This window comes from Callithrix jacchus, chromosome 8 (assembly GCF_049354715.1).
Source record: "Callithrix jacchus isolate 240 chromosome 8, calJac240_pri, whole genome shotgun sequence".
In the NCBI taxonomy this organism is placed as follows: domain Eukaryota; kingdom Metazoa; phylum Chordata; class Mammalia; order Primates; family Cebidae; genus Callithrix; species Callithrix jacchus.
In genome coordinates, this window is record NC_133509.1 from 109582442 (window position 1) to 109603925 (window position 21484).

General features: G+C 41.6%; 1 protein-coding gene across 10 annotated transcripts in view; it reads right to left on the minus strand.

Moving 5' to 3' along the window:
- Positions 1-2012: 2012 nt before the first annotated feature.
- Positions 2013-21484, minus strand: part of AREL1 (apoptosis resistant E3 ubiquitin protein ligase 1) — a 49760-nt gene continuing 30288 nt past the window's right edge. For 8 of the 10 annotated variants that reach the window (XM_009006345.5, XM_002754110.7, XM_035261027.3 and 5 more), the window contains 15 exons: positions 16703-16872; positions 16261-16441; positions 15817-16064; positions 14239-14316; positions 13340-13481; positions 13100-13221; positions 11690-11765; positions 11043-11152; positions 10402-10581; positions 10096-10221; positions 7897-8026; positions 7751-7809; positions 5302-5391; positions 4707-4882; positions 2013-4630 (listed from right to left, as the gene is read on the minus strand). In XM_009006345.5, the coding sequence (XP_009004593.1) occupies positions 4528-4630; positions 4707-4882; positions 5302-5391; positions 7751-7809; positions 7897-8026; positions 10096-10221; positions 10402-10581; positions 11043-11152; positions 11690-11765; positions 13100-13221; positions 13340-13481; positions 14239-14316; positions 15817-16064; positions 16261-16441; positions 16703-16872 (1991 nt within the window). In that variant the 3' untranslated portion in view covers positions 2013-4527. Of the gene's footprint in view, positions 4631-4706; positions 4883-5301; positions 5392-6937; positions 7065-7750; positions 7810-7896; positions 8027-10095; positions 10222-10401; positions 10582-11042; positions 11153-11689; positions 11766-13099; positions 13222-13339; positions 13482-14238; positions 14317-15816; positions 16065-16260; positions 16442-16702; positions 16873-21484 lie in introns of all 10 variants that reach the window. The other 2 variants (XR_013521392.1, XR_013521391.1) reach the window with 1 other exon arrangement.

The following is a 21484-nucleotide window of genomic DNA, read 5'->3' on the forward strand; positions in this document are numbered from 1 at the left end:
AGCCTACACAACCTGTTTAGGGTATAAAAGCAAAGGAGTATCCAATTTGGAGTATCTAGGGAAGAATCTTTACAGAAATAAGAGATCTTATAGCCTTAAAAAGATTACTCAGATTCAGTATCAGGAATCTAGACTAGATTCTACAGAGCAATGGTGGTCTCAGAAGACTTTTCAAACCAATTATGAGTCTATAAATCACTATGGAGAAACTGACCTTAGCGTCTTATCATGACACACATGGGCTCTTTTTGCCCCTCTCCACTATTGTTACGACAGGCTGTTTGAAAAGGGGCTTGGTGAAATAATTACCATAAGTCAGGACAGTAGTTATGTTACCTTTAGAGGGATGGGATGAGAGTGTGCTCTGCAGTGTTTAATTTCTTGACCTGGATGGTGGCTAACTGTGCATTTCCTTTATATTTACTCATGTTATGTATCTTTTGTGTATACATTGCATCTCAAAATAAAAGAGGAATTTTAGTATCCTGTAATACTTTTACTATTCCACATATCTGGAACTGGTTTATTATGCTTGAGAGTCTATGTGAAGCCAGAGTAGAGAGAAGGAGCCCTTGGGGTTCAGGCCACTTGCTGAACCTCTATTGTGGTCCTGAGAGAAGTGTGGCTGGACAGAGGTTTGAAAGCTCTATCTACAATGACTCAGAGGCAACCATGTACAAGAGGCTGAAGCTAGTATTTATGGAGTCATAAGAATGACTTGATGGGCTAAAAATCACTCAATGATCAATGTTCATAGTGACCTACTCAAAGCCGTAACAGCTTTGATTCAGGAATATAAATAACTTTAAATATAAGATTCAGGACTATAAATAACCTTAAAATGTATAGTTTGAAGGATACATTTTAAAGATCTTCTTTTTTAAGAGACAGTGTCTTAGCCAGGCACGGTAGCTCATGCTTCTAATCCCAGCACTTGGCGAGGCTGAGGTGGGTGGATCACTTGGGCCCAGGAGTTCAAGATCAGCCTGGGAAACATGGCAAGACCCCATCTCTACAAACAAATAAATAAGGAAAGAAAAAAAGAAAAGAGAGAGAGAGACAGTGTCTTGCTCTGTCACCCAGACTAGAGCACAGTGACACAGTCATAGCTCACTGCAGCCTCAAACTTCTGGGCTTAAGTCACCCTCCTGCCTTGCAACCTTCCCAAGTGCTGGAATTATAGGCATGAGCCACTGCACCTGGCCCTTTAAGACCTCTCGTATCACTCAGGAGCTTGGTGAGGTAAGGGGAGAATGCACTCAGTTCAAGGTGGGGGCAATAATTTATTTGTTTTTTAATTCAAAAGGGATTTTTTTTTTTTAATTTTCAAGATTGAGAACCAATATATAAGACATCATAATTACTTCCCCAAGAAAGTCAGGGTCCTTAATACTTTTCCCTCTAGGCCCAAATCAGAGGTCTGTTTTTTTTTTCTCTTCCAAGCTTACCTTTGTAAGCCGAAAAAAATCAGTAAGACTTGCCACCAACAAACTTTTTAGGAGCAGTATTTTTGTTTGCTACTCACAAAGCCCTTGTGGGTGAGGGAGACGTTGGGAGATAAATGTGTGCTTATATGAAAATTAAAAGGCTATTCATCAAAATGTTAATGGCGATTACCTCTGGATAGCAACTTACCTACTTCCCTCGTACTTTTTCTTATTTCCACATTTTCTATTTCGAATTTCTTAGGTAGTAAAACAACAATGAATTAATGTTTAAAGCCTGATTAACTGGTTTCTTCTTCAGAAGCTGAGTATAAACACTTGTCCTCATCTCCCCATGACCCATGACTGATAGAAAGAGCACAGTGGCCCTGCCTGGCACCATGGACAGCACTCAGGGAAGCATGAAAGGGCAAGGGTGGGACAGTCCAGGACTCCAGGTGTACACTCCACCTTCAGCAGACCACTTCAGGAGGAATTACTGGGGAAATGCAGAATCATTTCCAAGTCTTTTCCCACCCTATCTTTCAGTCAAGCCATTAATCTCCACTTAAAGCAGCCACTCACTCCTTCTTTTAAACACTTATTTATTTACTGTACAAAATATTTACATCAGCTGCAACTGCCTGGCCCTTTCACCTGGCCTGACGAATCTGCAGCAGGGCTTGGTCTCTGCCAATCTTCCAGAAACATGCTGACACTCTCCTAGGTATTCACTCATGTCTGGTCTCCTTCAAAGATACTAAAAGGCCAGAAGGGTAGCTGCCCCCACCCCCGCCCCCAAGTACCTGGGTCACAAGAACATAAATAAAAGAACTGGCCAAAATAAGAAACACTAATAGAAAACTGCCCAAGAAATAACTCAATAGTACAATATGTCTTGTCTCTTTGACATATTGTACCTTTTCCCCACACTGGCTAGTGTGAAAGCAGGATTAGAAAAAAAAGGTAAAAGGAAAGGCCCAAGAGAGCAAAGATACTTTTGAATAGAGTTAGGACAGAGAGAGTAAACTATAAGAATAGAAAACCACAACAGTACCAAAGGGTTTTGTTTAACAAAGACTAGTGCCTAAGGACCACCACAGGGAGGGAGCTGCCCCGGTTGGGTTGCAATGGTGCCTAGGATGCTCTCAAAAAGTGCTATGACTAGAGCTTAAAATAACAGATCTAGCCAAGACAATCAACTCAATCTCCAGCATCAGTCTCTGGAAGGCTGCCAGAGGGGAGAATTCAGAAAAGTGACTGCCAAAAACAGCAGAACAGCCCATGTGCCCCCAGCTGGAAACCCCTTTTTTTTTCTGGGCCCAAGGGGCAGCATCATGTTTCCCAGGGTGATGATAAACTTTCCTGTACATATCCCATGGGAAAAAATTTGGGCAAGCAGCAGCACCTTGTCCTGGTCCCTGAGGAGAGCAGTGACCATGTGGCATGGAGGATCCTGGGGTATAGAGACCCTGATGCTGGATCCCAGACCCCAAGGGTGAGTGAGGTCAGCACCCATGTGCCAAGAAAGGACAAATGATGACTGCAAAAGTGAGGTCAGGCAGAAACTGCAGCAGCTCAGGAGGGCTTATTCCTCATGATCCCTGGGAACAGGAGGGCTCAGACATGCTTCCAGGAGGCCAAGGCATCGCCAAAGTCCTGCCTTGTCTCAGGACTCTGTGTACTTGCTGGTTTTGGCAATAAAGATGGCTTGTAATATTCTCAGAGTTGACTGCCCCATTGGGAATAGTAGCTTGCAGCAAAGCCTTCTTAACACAAATTTGGGAAGTTAATGATATTTTGAATCTTGAGTTGTTTTCAATCAAACAGTAATGAAAAAAGATGTTGTCATCTTCCAAGAGACAGCAGCAGGTACTCTTCAATCATCATTCAACAGTGAACCTACTAAGCTTCCTCCCTCCTTAGTTCTCCTTCCTGGGAACTGACGAAGCAAAGGGGACTATTGGGATTGGCTAGGTGTATACTGTGTAGCATATCACCTCCATGTTCATCCCTAGTGTCCTGACCCCAAGGACCTGTGATAAGCAGGTCAACTCCTAGTCCCTGTTCCTTTGTCTTAGTGCTGCAAGAAAACACCAAGCACAGAGAGAATCAGGAATTGCCGGCATACTATGCTTACTGTTCTAATCCTTTGCTACAAAATTTTCTTCAGTAGAATGCTAGAGAATCCCCAGCTTGTAGCAAACTACATAATGTGGAAGTCAGTGGCCCAGGCTGGCCATACTTCAGTGTAAAGTATGAACTCAGGGAAAAGCATCAGTAGTCTCCAAGCCAGCCATGTGCCCCGGCATGCCCCATAACCCGAAGAGAGTCATATTGAGCACTGGAGGCTACAGCTCAGCTATCCTTCATATTCTTCAGTCTATCTGCTTTTTTCACTGGCTACAATTCAAGAAAAAGCTTAGAGAGTTCTTTGCGGATTAATAATCATTTCCAGAAATGCCTGAAGGGAAAGTGCTTTTTCCAGTTTTAACACCACAAAAAAAAAAGATCCTTTCGTGCTATCAGTCCTCATTAGAGGCAGTCCAGTGCCATGGCCTATGCCTACCATTGTGCAGGGGCTGCTCCTATGGGCCACCTCCTGTCTATCTCTCTCTCCTGGCTCCTGATGAGAAGAGGCAATCACCCCACCCATGAGAAGAATTCAAGTACCAGTCTGGTCAAGTAGTAAGGGCCAAAGAAGGTGTCTCCAAGGAGTATCAGCAGAGGGAGTTTTGGAGCAGAGTGTGGATTTAAGGCTCTCCACACCAGTTTACCAACAGCGCTGAGCCCCGTGTGCCAGCTCCCTCAGCTACTGAGATCTTCAAAGGACCAAATAAAAGACAGCAGCGTGGTCCTCTTCTCATGACTGCATGAAGAGCTCAGTTTACATACCATGCCAACGTGGCCTGTGGTGGATATGGGCAGAGAGCAGGTGAGGTAAAGACAAGGCTTGTAGGTGACAAAATCCTCCAGACACAGGGGGGCATGCGGCATCTTCTGGCTGATGGTTATGTATGTTAAGATCAGTGGTTGTGATGTCTGTAACTTGTACCCAGATGCTCCAGAGAGCACAGGAGCCAAGTGGATGGCAGGAGAGTGGTCAGAGCATGCCAAAGCCCTCACAACCCTCGCTGATGGCCAGCTGCAGCATCCTGTGCACCTCTTCATAGGAGTCATATGTAGGGAGGCACAGCTGGTTAAAACTGGAAGGGCAAGAGAGAAGTGATTAACTCATACCATCAAAAACACTGGGCATGCATCAGGCGGGCAGATACTTACCATGTGTGTGCAGTAGGCAGCGTGCTATGGGTTGGGGCAGCAATAATCTGAAATGAGGGACAGAGGGCAGCAAAGCCTCCAGGTGGTAGCTGAGAGGAGCCTGTTGTGAACTGAAGTAGCCGAGCCAACTCCTCCTGGGTCAGACTGGAAACCACAGTCCAAAACCACCTCATGACCTGGCAGGGAGAGCACAAGGCTGGGATCACACATGGTAAACGGCCTAGGATTAGATCCCAGGGGAAGGAACAAGAGACACTGAAGTGGGGCTGTGCCCCAGTTACAGTTCTATGAGGACACATGGTAAGAACAGTTAGAGTTGACAATTACTTTAAGAATGTACCTTGTCACACAATTAGGAGGGTAGTCACTATTGGTTCTCTTTCTTTGCATCTCCAATTTACTATTCCTGTGGCAGTCAGCATGACAGCCCTTAGAGATCAGGGCTCCCTTCTGTCTGGTCAACCACCTGTCTTTCCGCATTATCATTTTTCCCCAGAAAACATGTCAACTGCTTTGATGTCTCTACTTTTTTCTTCTGAAACTTTTTCCATATAACATGGCACAAATCCAACTGAAAGAAGTTTGGTCCATTTACCTTTTCTCTGAAATGCCATGAGCCACCAACAACCACTGCATGGGCTTTGAAGTCAGACACACTGATGTCTCCAGTCCCACACATCAGCAGCTGGAGAAAAATGGGAAGGTGTTACTAAGACAGTCAGAAGGACAAAGACCGCTGTAAGGTCAAAATGATCTAAGTTAATGTGCAAAGTGCAGAATAAAGAAAACAAGTACCAGGAAAAAGACAGAAGGTGAGGTCGTAACACCAGAACACTGCTTTAGGAAAATCAATCACACACAATAGGGCAATAGTTACTAACCACTGGGTTAAAAAAAAAGAAAAGGAATCACATGGCTTTTAAAATACATATTTATATAAATGTTTGTGGCCCTAACTCAAACCTCTAAATCTGAATCTCTAGAACAGGTTATGAGCTTGTACAGGAAGAAAAAGTTGCTACAACTTCCACCTCAAATGTTCAAGCAATTCTCCTGCCTCAGCCTCCAGAGTAGCTGGGATTACAGGCAAGGTATTTCTGACGAACACCCTAACTAAGAACTGCTGCTATGGACTATTTTTAATTGAAACAAAGGACCAAAAAAAACTGAACACACACAAAAACTAAGTGTTTGCTGACAGTCTGCTCTAAACTCAGCCTGCGAATATCAGGGAGAAAAGGCAAGCTGTTTCCCCAAAACCCCAGTAGCATTTATTAATTTGTCGGATGGCCTTTCCTTTTTTCTAGGATGCAGTCTTCTTTTGTGGATTAAACTTTTACTACCTTCCCTTCAGCTCTGCCTCTACTTGATCAGATAAATTTAAAAGTATGCCAGAAAATGAGAACATTAATGACATCAGAGCCCTAAACATCTTGCTGATGTCCTAATTTGGTTCAGGATCCAGAATGTTACTTACCAGACTGCAAGTACTCATCCAATAGCTATAAAGAATAATATATCCCAACCAAGAGACAAGAAAAGCCCAAACTGAGCCTGAGAAGCCTTGGCTCCTTCAAAAAGAACTTGCTAAACTGATGAGAAACTAAAAGCAGGAAGTGGAACAACTGTAAGAGACCATGTCCTTCCTTTCTACTCACTTTTACAAACTTACAAATGCTTTGCTTCAAGGCAAAACAAAATTTACCAGTAGTTATTCCTCAGCCCAAAAAATAACATTAGGTAACAGGTTTATCAGAAACGTTAGGCTGAGACATGAGAGTTCATTTTGTTTGAATTTCGTATACAAAGATATAAAACATGAACATTACAGAAGATTTTGATTTTCATTCTTTAATCTACTTCAGTTAATAGAAATAAGAATTGGGCAAGACCACCTAAAACTACTTCCCCCCAACCCACCATTTTAAAAGCAAAAATTCCTCCCCAAAGAAACAGTTTGCAGAAACACACTCCTCATAAAAACTATGAGAAGTTAGAACTGCACCATCTTGTATAGATGTGTCATCTGTGAGCCGCAGACCACAACAAACCGATGTTATTCTTTGCCCACACCTGTGTGGACTTCAATTCTGCTCATTATAGAATGGTATTTACCATCTTAGAGCCATTTTTTGGTTGTTACAGGATCTGAAATATGAATAAATTTGCCATATAAATAAAAATATATACTATATTGTGTTGCAGTCTAATGCTTTGAAATGTGATCACACCTTTTAGTTTGCTTCCTTCATTTCATTAGAATGTATGTAGCCCATGAGGAATGGAACTTTGTCTTATTCGTTACTCTCTCTGCAGTGCCTCAAAATACATGACATACAGGAGGCACTCAATATATACCTGAAAACATAAATTATATTATTCTCTTAAATGTCATAGGATTTTATAAAGACTGTACATGATATTAACATTCTTTAATTCTCAATGATTTTTTTTTTTGAGATGGAGTCTCACTTTGCTATCCAGGCTGGAAGGCAGTGGCGAGATCTTGGCTCACTGCAACCTCCGCCTTCTGGGTTCAAGTGATTCTCCTGCCTCAGCCTCACAAGTCGCTGAGATTACAAGTGTGCATCACCATGCCCAGCTAATTTTTTGTATTTTCAGCAGAGACAGGGTTTCGCCATGTTGGCCAGGCTGGTCTCAAACTCCTGACCTCAGGTGATCCACCCGCCTCAGCCTCCCAAATTGCTGGGATTACAAGCATGAGCCACCATGCCCAGCCTCAATAATACTGATGAATAAATGAGTATTAATTATGACTTCATAAATAATGAGCTACTTGTTACCTTCTTTTATTTATTGATTTTTCCCTTAAACTAATGTCTCTGTACTATTTGCTACTAATTTTCACATTCTAATTTTTCAAAGGCTGAAGGGTCAGTGAATGGAAGAATGACAAAAATGAAACAATCTCTTGTATAAACCGCTCTCCAGCTGCATCTCATAAGAGAAGGTGCTACAAGCTGCTTCCTGTAAGGTGCAAAAATGCCAAGTTAAGAATGGGAGTTTGAATTGCAAGCATTTACCTCAAGCTCGTTCTCATCAAAAATAGCCAAAAGGTTCTCAGGGACCAATTCATTGAGGCCTGAAACAAAGTAGGCAAGTTAAAGTCATACCCACACAATGGATACAGGTATTTTAACTTCAAGGCCAAGAACCGACAGGATCCCACCTTTTAGGAAGTGTTCCACCTCCTCTTTCACTTGACTGGCCAGCCGATATTGGGCCAGCAAATTTAAATAGAAGATTTTATTTGCATTGGTGACTGGAGTTTGAGCTCCACCTGTCATGAGTTCTACAACCTGTAACAGGAGGCAAAAGACAGACAAGGAGAGGCTGTGGAGGGAAGTTGATAAGATGACATCTGCCTGGATGTTTACAGACACAGCATCACTGACCTGCATCACTATCAGTCACAAGTTTCTGCTGTGCATTCAGCTTTTCAACACTCTTGGTTTAATTTAGTTCCTAAGCTTCAGGGTTCCTATCACTATTGCTGAACTACTGGCCACTATTTCTGAAATGGGTGCCTGGGTAAGGTCTTCTCTCACTCAGTCAAGTAGTAGTGATACAACAGGAAGATATTATGACTCCTTCTTAGCAATGTTTTAATCTATGATCCCCAATGAAACCAATACTTCTCTAAGCAACTAAGAATAAAGTAAGTCAGATAAGCAGTAAAGAAGTCTTTTTATGTCTCAGAAATTCCAAAATAAGAACAATTATTCCCACACATTCTTTTATCTCTAATGTGAGTCAACAGAACAAGCCACAGGTTGGAACCAGAAGATCCTGGATCCTAATATCACCCCTGATACAGACTTGCTACAGACCTTTGGTTAATTGCCCTCCAGACCGCAGGGGCAATTATTTGGCCCTAATTCTCCGATCTGCAAAGAAAACGCTGAACAAGCTATATGACACTCGAACAGAATTAGTATCTCCCAATAAACTCCTAAGGGAACTCTGAAGGAGCCCTGAAGCACAGCTTAAAACGATCATCCAGAAATATTGGTATAGAGTGTGACCAAGGTTGTCTCCACAGGTGAATGAAGTTACAAGATCAGATTTTAATACAACAGCATGGTAGCAATAGCATGCTACTCCACAGCAGGGATTCTCAGTGGGTCTAAAATTGTAAAACTTTTTTCTGTTGGTATGTACAACCCTGGATCTTTTTAATGTAAGCATTTCTAGCTAGGAGCCTAAGAAGTAAATTATTAAGATTTAGTGTTCATATTAAACACAATAAAATGAGTACTACCTTGGGCTTGAGGACCCTAATTCAGTGTCCTATTGACTCTAGCTGCCTTATCATGTCAGCTCAGGAAGTCAGGTCTAATCCCATGTGTACAAAGGCAGACAGCTGGGAATCCCATAATTTTCAGAAGGATATCTGATTATCAGCAGAGAGGTTCCAGTGGTTACAATTTTTCAAGCATTCCTATTCTGCTTTCAATTTTGAATTTACTGCAACTTTAGCTTTATCATTATCATTTGATACTGTTTAAAGCCAAAATGTAAATAGAAGCACATGCATCAGAAACATCTCTGGCCCATTATTTTCTGTTTTTCTTTTCCCCCATCATTTTCTAATAAAAAGTTTTGGTTTTATTAATTTATTTTGGGACAGGGTTTTGCTGTGTCGCCTTGGCCAGAGTGCAGTGGTGCAATCATAGCTCACTGCAGCCTTGACCTCCTGGACTTATGTGATCTTCCTGCCTCAGCACCCACTTCCTCCCACACAACCCCAGTAGCTAGGACCACAGGCACAAGCCACCATACCCAGCTAGATTTTAAAGACAGGGTCTTGCCAAAGTTGCCTAGGCTGGTCTTGAAGTCCTGGTCTCAAGCTGTCCTCCTGCTTCAGCCTCTCAAAGTGTTGAAATTACAGGCCATGAGCCACTGTGCCCAGCCAAAAAGTTTAGAAATATACAGGCACTGTGTTAAAATAGGAATCACCTACATCGCTACTGCAAATGTTGACATAGACACTGCCATCTCTTCCAAATCTGCATGTACAGTAACACTTCATTATCATTCAGTTATTTTTCAACTGGAAGTTAGGACTCAGTGGGACAGATGGAGATACGTGTCTTTCACGTCACTCAAATAGGCTGAGATGATAAAGCATGGGATGCAATGTCCTAAAGCTGTGCAGTCTGATACAGAGGCTGCTAGCCAAGTATAGTTACGTAAGTATAAATTAATTAAAATGAGAAGTTCAGTTGTTATGTCACTCACATTTTGGGTGCTTAATAGACAACACAAATATGGAACATTTCCATCACTGCAGAAAGCTCTCTTAGACAGTCTTGCTCTATAGGAAACTGGAGAACACAGACCCAGAGGCTTTGTTCCTCTTTCTCACCTTATCCAATTGACCTGATTTATTATATTTCTCTTCTGCAAAGACCAGCTCCATCTCACTCATGTCATTGTTGAGGATAAAACAAACTTTAGATTTGTAGAATTCTGGGTCATCTGTTTCAAAGTACTGAGGAGGCAGAAAGATACAGAACAGAACATGAATACTCTTGCCCTGAAAGGAAAGTTGTAACTGCTTAGAACCACTTATCCCTTCATATTAAAAATTATTATTTATAAGCCCAGGAGGAGAGATTTCAAGGTTAAAGGCCCGGGGCCTTAGTTAGGAAATGCACACCTAAGATGTTACCTTGTAATGCATGCGCAGTCCTATGATCTGGGCCAGGAAAGAGCGGGTGAAGCGAGCTCGGACCAACTGCTTGTAGGCTCCTCCTAGAGAGGACTCATAGAGACACTTGCCCACGAGCCGTCCCGCAAACTCATACATTTTCAGGCGCAGATGAGCAGGGCGATTAGGGTTGGGATGCACCTGTCCAAGAAAGAGACTGAAAGGCCCTGGGCCATTTTTCTTCAAGCCCAGTTCTAGAACGACCCTTCTTCCCAAACCCCATGCCAAAGGAGTAGAATTTCAGTGTAAGGATCGGAGCCCATTCAAATGATGTTAGTTTTTTGATAGCCACCACCTTAGTAGTCATTCAAAGTGACTGGAAGATAAAGGTCAAAGGTGGACTTAATTAAGACTCTTGTATTTTGTACTATAATGCTTTTTAGTCAAATATTCAGCTGTCTGCATTTTTTGCTTATTTTACAGATGAAATAATAAAGGCAAACAGGAGGAAGACAATCTGATTAGCTCATATTTTAAGCAACAAAATTAAGAACAGGACACAGGTTGTCAGCCTCCCAAGTCAGTTTCATAATTTCAAACCCTTTGTTAGCCTACCCAACATAACATAATCCACGTTTTCCACCCACCCATCACCAACTCACTAATGCTTGGTTGTTGTCACTGAACCGGGTGAAGAGCTGATTGGTGGTATCAAATAGTGCTTTGCAGATCAGCTCAAACCATTCCCGGCGAGGCCCTCCCCAGTCCAGAGCTGAAAAGCATAATGAAAATAAAAAATGACTCTGCCCTACCGCCTCTTACCACTTTTGTTTAGTCATCATTTTACAATCTCCACATTCCCTCTATTGTACTACCCTGGTGTTTCCCCATTGCAACTCAACTAAATTGTGGTCCTACCCCACCCCTTTTTGTAGAATTAATGGTATTCTGATCACTAAGGAAATGCCCCCTAGTATGGAAATACCAGAGGTCAGAGATCCTGGGAAATGGACATTTCTCTCAAGGTAACCAAGGTTCAAACTCTTGGAACTATCCGTCTAAGTTCTTGTATGTCTGTGTTGCACAAGCTCCTCCATGCCATCTGGCCAATAAATACTATCCTTTTTTTCTTGACTCATGGTTCCTTTTTCCTTGGGGAGGAAAAAAAAAAAACAAACTGGTGTTTTTTTGGGGGGGCGGTGAGCAGAAGGTGGGGGTTGCTTTTGTTTTTTATTTTATTTTATTTCGTGGAGAGGGTGGGAGTAGGGAGGAAAGTTCAAAAAGATGAATATAAAATTTCAAAACTGACCTTCTTCATCCTGGAAAACGACCTCAAAGTTCTTGCTCCAATCTGAGATAGAGAAATTCCGAGTGGCTTTTAGAGACTGAAAAGCAGTGAAAGGAAGGGATTGTCAGAACACTGGCTGTTGTCCTCTGGATGTTAAAGACAACAAAAGAGCACTGCCATTGTCTGTTGGACTAACTGCGACTTCCTGAAAGAGACATGTTACTCATAAATAAGCTTTAATAATACCACTTTACATTTGAAATGCACAGATCTCCAAAACAAATTTTTAAATTTTAAAAAATAATCTGATTTGTCTTTACATCATCACTTTGTTGGAAAGTTGAAGCTGTTTCTTCTTTTTCTTTTTAAACAATCCTTGTTTTAGTAATGAAAATATTCTTGCATAAAGTAGTAAAAAATTACTCAAGTCAGAAAGCTATAAGCAAAAGAACCAAGAAATTCTGGTTTTCAGCCAAGCATGGTCTATCCACTAGACATCTTTATCCACAAGGCTAGGTTCAGACAGCGAGCCATGCCACACGCAAAATATGGCTGAGAAAAGGGTTTCCAGTCACACCTACCAGAGCCAAACATCACAAACACTTTCTGGACAGGAACCAAGCCTTCTCATTCCTGGGGAATGTAAGAACTACGCCAGTGTCTGTGCAATGGAGACAGACACACATCAGGTGTTCCTTTTTCCATCAGACCAAAGTGACAACAAAAATCATTTCTTTTTAATTCAACAAGAATTCCTCTATTCCAGTGATTCAATAACAAGAAGTTTTTCTGTAATCACTATTTACACCTGCCCTACAAAGGAATTCCATGAGACTGTTCAGGAACCAATTCAGTAGATTTGAAGGCCACTAAGTAAACTGCTCTCCCCTCAATAATATACCTCCAACAAATCTGCCCCAAATTTCGTAGAATCAAATAGAAGAACAGACATACGTAAAGAGAGATATTTAGGTTTCAGAAATTTAGTATATCTGTCTTTTACAGATATAATTAAAAGGAGAATTTTAAGTTTCATGAAAAAGATAACCAGATCAGGCACAGTAGCTCATGTCTGTAATCCCAACACTATGGGAGACCGAGGCGGGTGTATCATTTGAGTCTAGGAGTTCGAGACCAGCCTGGGCCACATGGCAAAATCCTGTCTCTACAAGAAATACAAAAATTAGTCAGGCATGGTGGGGCACACCTATAATCCCAGCTACTTGGTAGGCTGAGTTGGGAAGATCACCTGAGCCGACGGTCGAGGCTGCAGTGAGCCATGATCACATCACTGCACCCCAGCCTGGGCAACAGAGACCCTGTCTCCAAAAAACACCCCAAAAAGGTAACCTGTAGAATATAACCAAATACTAAAGATGTTCTTAATTGGAAAACTTTGGCATCTGCTAACAGAGGTGAAATTTTACTTACCGATTCCAATAAGGCATGTCTGCTGACCTTCAGGGTGACTTTGGAATGTGGTCTTTTCATATGCACCTGCCGAAGCTCTCGCTGGAAAAAGTTCACCTTGTCCTGAAATGTCTCAGAGCCTCCTGAGGAGCAGCAAGAGCCATCATGATTACAACCTCATTATAAGCCATCTGTGTAGTCCTACCTCCCCACCCTCATGAATGTGGCTGGGCTCATTCATGAATCCCTTTGTAACCTCACCTATGTTCTTATGCAGAGAGCGGATAAAAGTGGCAGCTAGAATGTTCCTCTCCTTACAGCTGAGCTCCACGGGAGGCTGAATGCCATCATCCACCACCAGTGTGAGGAGCTTATGGACAGGGTCAGGACCAAGGTATGAAAACTAGTAAAGAAAAAGAAAGAAATTAATCTATAAACCCTAAAGCCCAGTAAAAGTCCTCTACATCTCTACCCTCTGTACCAACCAACAATAGTTAAGTTAGGCTTGTTTTCTCCAAGTGAGACCTACCAGGAATACATTTCATTATTTTTCCCTTCAGTGATTTACATTTCAACATTTTAAATTATTTTAGTCACAGAGACTGCCTTTATTTAGGACCACCGGTAAAACTACCGACCTTCCAACATAAAATATAAGAAGGGTGATAGTAAAGATATATTAAATAGTAAGAAATGACTACTCCAAACTGACCAGAAGAGTTATTTTTATAAAATGGCATATTCTAGACTTTGGGCAAAAGTTTAGATTCCAGAAGCCCAAAAAGTTAAAAATAAACAATTTATTTTAATATATGAGAATGCTGCTTCTAAAAGATAGCGTTAGCACACTGGGAGACCAAGCTTGGGCCAGAGTTACAAACATCTTCTCTATTAACTTAGTCTTGAAGGCAAAGGATTACTCTTGAAGTATTCTGAGTTGCTACTAATTCTTATTTCTGTAGGCATATGTCCTTTCAGAATTTATACGTTCTTCCTGCCGTTTAGTAAGGAGATAATGACCCTTTATTTGGCAATGAATCCTGTGTACACTGTGATAGCTTGCAGAAACATTACAAGTCCTTCTGAGAAAAGAATAAAAGGCTGAGACAGTCCAGAGATGAGGCATGCTCAGTGTGAACCAGATTTAAGATTCAGCTTACTTTTGTTCCCGGACACACTCGGAAGGTGTAAAGGCGCCAGGGGATGATTTTCAGGTAGAACTCCTTCACTGAGAATTGCTGGAGGACCAACAGACAGAAAATGAAGTGAATGATAAATAAAAAGGCTCTATTTGGGTATTCGAATTCAAATATCATAGTCCCTATTTATATTTCTCACAATTTTTCTCTCCATGAACAAAAATAATAATAATTTATAGTGAGTACTAAAACCAAAATACATTAACTTTATTTAAAAAGGCAACTTAAAACTATTACTCTGATGGCCAAGTGTGGGTGGCTCACACTTGTAATCCCAGCACTTTGGGAGGCCAAGGCAGGAGGATGACCAGCCTGGCCAATATGGCAAAACTCAGTCTCTACTAAAAATACAAAAAAATTAGCTGGGTGCAGTGGCTCGTGCCTGTAATCCCAAGTACTCGGGAGACTGAGGCACAAGAATCGCTTGAACCCAGAAGGCAGAGGGTGCAATGAACTGAGATCGAACCACAGCACTACAGCCTGGGTGACAAAGCAAGACCCTGTCTCAAAAAATAAAATAAAATAAATAAATAAACAAACAAAGTATGACTCTGACAATGCAGTTTCACACAGAGATATTTCATAGTTGTAATACTCAAGTCTTCCTAATTATCTGGGATCAGGTTTTCACTCTATGAGAATAGAACATTTCACCTAGAAACAATCAAAATCTCCTTCTGCTCAGTCCCATGCTGCTCAGAATGTCTTCCTCTAAGTTATTGGACAGAAAACACCAGCAACCCATATACACTGCTTTATCCTATTTGAATGGTGCCAAAAATTTGCCAAGGAAGGGAGGCAGGAAGATGGGGTGGACTGGAGTGGAATATGTTGGTGGTGGAGAAGGTCCTCACATAAAAAAGTTCGTAAAAACGAGGAAAAGATAATGCAACACTTTTTTAATCTTAAAAAAATCCCTTTTATCTGAATGTGCAGGTCAGTTGTTTTCTTGATTAAAAAAAAAGTTTTCAGTAAAGAAAACTTCAAATACATACTAAGGAAGACAAACAAGTATAATGAAACTATCAGCAGCTTCAACAATTATACATTCATAGGCTAGATTTTTAAATGAAGAATGGTACACAGCAAAGTGTTCTGAAGTAGAACAGAATTAGAACTCAGTTTTGGTTTTAAGATTAAAGAGATGTAATGGGATATTTCACAGAGTCTCATTTTTATGAGGATTGAATGAATAAGAAATACAAACATTAAAAAGAAACTAACACAAAGTGCCTCTTAGCTCAGGGGCTTGGGAAATTCACCTTCTTTCCTCTGCCAAAATTTCTTTACTTCCATCCATTTACTGTGGTTTCATGAATAACAAAATAAAAGATCAAATTGTTTCTACACAGCACAAGAAGCTAACAGTAATTTTAATGCTAGCAAGAAATTTTTAATGGTTTGAAAGTAGCTTTCTATACAACTAATTAGCAATCTTGCCATGATACTCAGACTGCTATTTCGTGGTTTCTGCTACCAAATACTAATTACACAGAAGCTCAAGCAGGAGGGTTTTATGGCAAGAACAGAAGGTCCAACCTTTGGTGACACATAGCAGTACACCTTCTTCGGTTTCTTCACTTTCTCAGGGGTGTGGCACTCAGAGGGCGAGTCTTCATCTTCCTCATCAACAGCAGTGGACGGCCGGCGCTGGGAAGAGCTCATATGCATGGGTGGCAGGTGCCATGGAGTGCTGCTACAGTTGGTAGCATTATAAAGATAAGCCTCAAAGTAAATGCTCACACCTGAAGTGGACACATTGCGTTCGACGATATTCTTCTCATCCTCTGAAGTATAATAAGGAATAAGGTTTAAAGTAGAAGTCAGGAGAGACAAAAATTACCTGTCACTAGGCCTTTAGTCCACAGAACAGTAAGCCAAATGTAGCCCAAATATCAAACGTTTGTGAGGTGACACAAGAGTGCAGGCAGGCAAAGAAATGGCTGAAGAACAGCAGTAAATCACACTTTTCTTTCAACTTACCACTTAGAACAATAATGTCAAATTCGCCATTATTGATTGGTTGATTTTGGTATGAAATGCAGGCATGGAAGCAGCCTCGAGAGTGCAGCGTGAGTCGCAAGAACACCTGGAAAGTCTGCCTGTTGGATGTCACTGACTTCTCAAATGAGACACCAGCACTCTCTTCTTCTTGAGGGCCAAGCTTTAAGGAAAACAAAGCATCACTTAACATACAGTATTTTCCCCATTAACAAGGCACTTTACTCTTTACAAAGAGCTTTCCTATCTATGATCTAATCTAAATCACAAAATTACTAATGAGACAAGTATTGTCAGATGAAGATACAGACAGCACAGAAGTCAGGGAGAGGGAAACAGATAGAAATGAATTAGAAGGTGTGAGAATGACAGAGAAAGGAGCCAACTCTCTATAGCAAACAGATAAAGAAAGGAGGCTGCTTACCTCATGAATGGACAAGGTGTAATTGTGCTCGTCTCTCAAGGACATGGAATTGTTGGTGGGATTATCATACTCATCTCGGGGTACTATTTGAAGGGTGTGCGGCTGCCCACAGGTCAATACAAGAGTAGAAAAATGGCACACAATTTTGGTCTTAGAAGGAACCACCACTCCTAGAACAAAGATAATGGAATCTAACATTTAAAGGTGCTCTTCAGGGCACAAAGATCTGCTCAGTGAGTCCTAGAAAGCTAGGTTTCCTCCCAATTCCTAGGGATTAACACTATTGAGAGGAAGAGAGGCCAGGTATGGTGGCTCACACCTGTAATCCCAGCACTTTTGGAGGCCGAGGACAGAGAAACCCTCAAGAGCAATACAGTGAGACCGTCTCTACAAAAAGTAAAAATTAGCCAGGCATGGGAGTTCATGCCTGTGTCCAAGCTACTCAGGAGGCTAAGGCAAGAGGATCACTTTAGCCCAGGAGGTAAAAGTTACAGTGAGCTGTGATCACACCACTGCATTCTAGCCTGTTTGACGAAGAAAGACCTGGTCTCCTTTTTTTTTGAGATGGAGTCTCGCTCTGTCGCCCAGGCTGGAGAGCAGTGGCATGATCTCAGCTTACTGCAACCTCCACCTCCAAGGTTGAAGTGATTCTCCTGCCTCAGCCTCCCAAGTAGCTGGGACTACAGGTGCCCATCACGCCTGGCTAATTTTTGTATTTTTAGTAGAGGCAGGGTTTCACCACATTGGCCAGACTGGTCTCAAACTCCTGACCTTGTCATCTGCCCACCTCGGCCTCCCAAAGTACTGGGATTACAGGTGTGAACCACCGTACCCAGCCAACCCTGTCTCTTTATATAAGAAAAAAAGGAAGAGGAAAAAACAGAAATAGGGAAATTCAAATGAATTTGGGAGCTCATTTTTACAAATTCTTAACCACTACAAGCCCTAAGCAAAATGAAAAAAAAAATTAGAGGAAACAAAACAACAAAAAACCCAATAAACAACTAAACAAATGGAAACATGTTTATGGGAGATCCAATATAGTACAGATGCCAATTTTCCTCAAATTGATATATAGGTTTAACACAATTCTTATTAAAATTCCACCGAGATTATTTATAGATTTAAGTTAAGATTATTCTAAAATTTAAATAGAAAGGCAATGGAACTAGAATAGCTAAAACAATTTTGAAAAAGAAAAATTAGCCAGGCGCGGTGGCTCACGCCTATAATCCCAGCACTTTGGGAGGCTGAGGCGGGTGGATCACGAGGTCAACAGATTGAGACCATCCTGGTCAACAAGGTGAAACCCCATCTCTACTAAAAATAGAAAAATTAGCTGGGCATGGTGGTGCACGCCTGTAGTCCCAGCTACTCGGGAGGCTGAGGCAGAATTGCCTGAACCCAGGAGGCGGGGGTTGCGGTGAGCCGAGATCATGCCATTGCACTCCAGTCTGGGTAACAATAGCAAAACTCCATCTCAAAAAGAAAAACAGAAAAATTAAGTGGAGTCACTTTACCAGTTTCAAGACTTATCATAAGAGCTACAGTAATCAGGCTGTGCAACTTGTCTCATGCCTATAATCCCAACACTTTGGAAGGCCAAAGCAGGAAGATCACTTGTGTCTAGGAGTTTGAGACCATTCTGGGCAACATAGTGAGACCCTATCTCTACAGAAAAATTAAAAGTTAGCTGAGCATGGTGGTATACACCTGTAGTCCCAGTCACCCAAGAGGCTGAGGTGAGAGGATTGATTGAACCCCAGAAGCCGAAGCTGCAGTGAATCATGATCACACCACTGCACTCAGCCTAGGTGACAGAGTGACTCTCTCAGAAAAAGAGAGAGCTTTTGTAATCAAGATTCTGTGGTACTGGCAGAGAGTAGGCACACACATTAACGAAATAAGCCCCCACAAATATGTCCAACTGCTTTTTGATAAACATACAAAAGCAATGTAATAGAAGAAAGATCACCTTTTCAACAGATGATGCTGGGGTAACTAGACATGTATAAGCAAAAAAAGAAAAAAAAAAAAAAGACCTTGACCCAAATCTCACATATTAAAATTAACTAAAAATGGATCATGACCCTAAATACAAAACTTCAAACTATTAAAACTTTTGGGGGAGAAAAAGAGAGAAAGAACATCTTCAGGATCAGGGACCAGATTTCTTAGACACTAACAGTTTGACCATAAAAGAAAAAAAACAGATACAGTGGATTTCTTTCTTTCTCTCTTTTTTGAGACAGGGTCTCACTTTGTCACCCAGGCTGGAGTGTAGTGGCATTATAACAGCTCGCTGCAGCCTCCTGGGCTTAAGCTATCCTCCCACCTCTCTTTCCCACCCAACTCCCCAGTAGCTGGGACTAGAGGTGCACGCCACCACGCCCAGCTAATTTATAAATTTTTTGTAGAAATGGAGTCTCATCATGCTGCCCAGGCTGATCTTGAACTCCTGGGCTCAAGTGATCCTCCCACCTCAGAAAGTGGATTTCATCAAAATTGAAAACATTTGCTCTGTTAAAGACTCTGTTAAGGGGATAAAAAGTAAAGCTCAACATGGGCAACATGGTGAAGCCCTGTCTCTACAAAAAATACAAAAATCAGCCAAGTGTGGTGGCTTGTGCCGTAGTCCCAGCCACTTGGAAGGCTGAAGTAAGAGGATCACCTAAGCCTGGGGAGGTCAAAGCTGCAGTGAGCCATGACTGTGCTACTGTACAACAGCCTGGGTGACAGAATGATATCCCATCTCCAAAAAGAAAGAAAAGCTACAGATGGGGAGAAAATATTTGCAAACCATATATTTAACAAACGGACTAGCATGTAGAATATATACAGAACTCTCAAATGTCAACAGTAAAAAGCCAAAATAGGCCAGGCATGGTGGCTCACACCTGTGATCCTAGCACTTTGCAGGGCCAAGGGGGTGGATTACGTGAGCTCTGGAGTTCAAGACCAGCCTGGCCAACATGGCAAAACCCTATCTCTACAAAATACACAAAAATTAGCTGGGCATGGTGGTGTGTGCTTGTAATCTCAGCTACTCAGGAGGCTGCCACAGGAGAATCAGCTAAATCCAGGAAGCAGAGGTTGAGGTGAGCCAAGATCCTGCTACTGTACTCCAGCCTAGGCAACAGAGCGAGACTATCTTTAAAAAAAGAAAGAAAATGGACAAAAGACCTCAGGAGACATTTCACCAGAGTATTTATTGATGACAGATAACCGCATGAAAAGATGTTCAACAGCATTAACCATTTAAAAGCAAGGCCCTGTCTCAAAAACAACAGAACATTCCTACACCATGTTTGGAGAGAAAAACACACACACACACACACACACACACACACACACAAAACCACACTTCTGATCCCAAACATTTTGAATGAAGAATACAACCCATACTACTCAGCAGTAAAAAGGAACCAGCTACTGATACACTCGGTAATCTAGCTGAATCTCCAGAAAATTGTGCTGAGTGAGAAAAAGTCAACCCCAACAGGTTATACATTGTATGATTCTAGTTATACAATATTCTTCCATGACAAAATTAGAGAAATGGGGAATAGATTCATGGGGTGCCAGGGGTTAACAGTTTGGAGTAAATGGGTGTGGCTATAAAAGGGCAACATGAAGGATCCTTGTGATGATGAAAATGTTCTGTACCTTGACTGCATCAATGTTAATAACCTGGCTATTATATTGTACTAGTAGTTTGGGAAGATGTTTCCATTGCAGGAAACTGGGAAAGGATACACCAGATCTCTGCACTATTTCTTACAAATACATATGAATATACAATTAACAAAAGATCAAAAGTTTAATTTTTTAAAAAGGGCTGGTTCATATAAGGATATGAGCTGTTCTCCACTGGTGGCAAGGGGGTGGGTGATGATAATTCATATGAAAAGGAGTCTCTGAGTGAGGCACTTAAGCAAAGGAGAGGATACATAAAGAGGGAGATGGCTTGGGAGCCACTTTGTCCAGAGGCTTACTCTGCTAACAGAGAAAGAAAGCAGGACTAGTCAAGCAAAGATACACAAATCTTAAGGTCCCACTCCATAAGGTTTCACTCCAAAAGTTACCCAGGTACTATTATTTCTGTAGATGCCATAGCCCTTAGAACTAAACTAATGACTCAGCAATTTGACTCCCAGAGTAATAAAAATGTGTCAACACAAAAACTTGTACACAAATGTTCACAGCAGTATTACTTATAGTAGCCTCCAGTAGAAACAACTAAAATGACCACCAACTGATGAAAGGATAAATAAAATGTGGCATATACACACAATGGATTATTATTTGTCAATAAAAAGAAATGAAGTACAGACTCATATTACAGCGTGACTGAATCTAGTTTAGATGTTTATTCCCTCCAAATCACGTGCCAAAATGTGATTCCCAGTGTTGGAGGTGGGGCCTGGTGGCAGGTGATGGGGTCATAGGGGAGGATCCCTCATGAATGGCTTGGTGCTCTCCTCATGGTAATGAATAAGCTCTTGTTCTGAGCTCATGCAAGCTCTGTTTTAGAAAAGATCGACACCTCCTCCCTCTCTCTTGCCCCCTCTCTCACCATGTGACACTCCTACTCCCGCTTCGCCTTCTACCATGAGTGGAAGCTTCTTGAGGCTTCACCAGAAGCAGATGCTAGTGCTATGCTTCTTGTACAGCTTGCAGAAGCATGAGCCAAATAAACCTCTTTACTTTATAAATTACCCAATCTCAGGTATTTCTTTACAGCAAGACAAAAGCAGCCAAACACAGTAGGGAAATCCACAG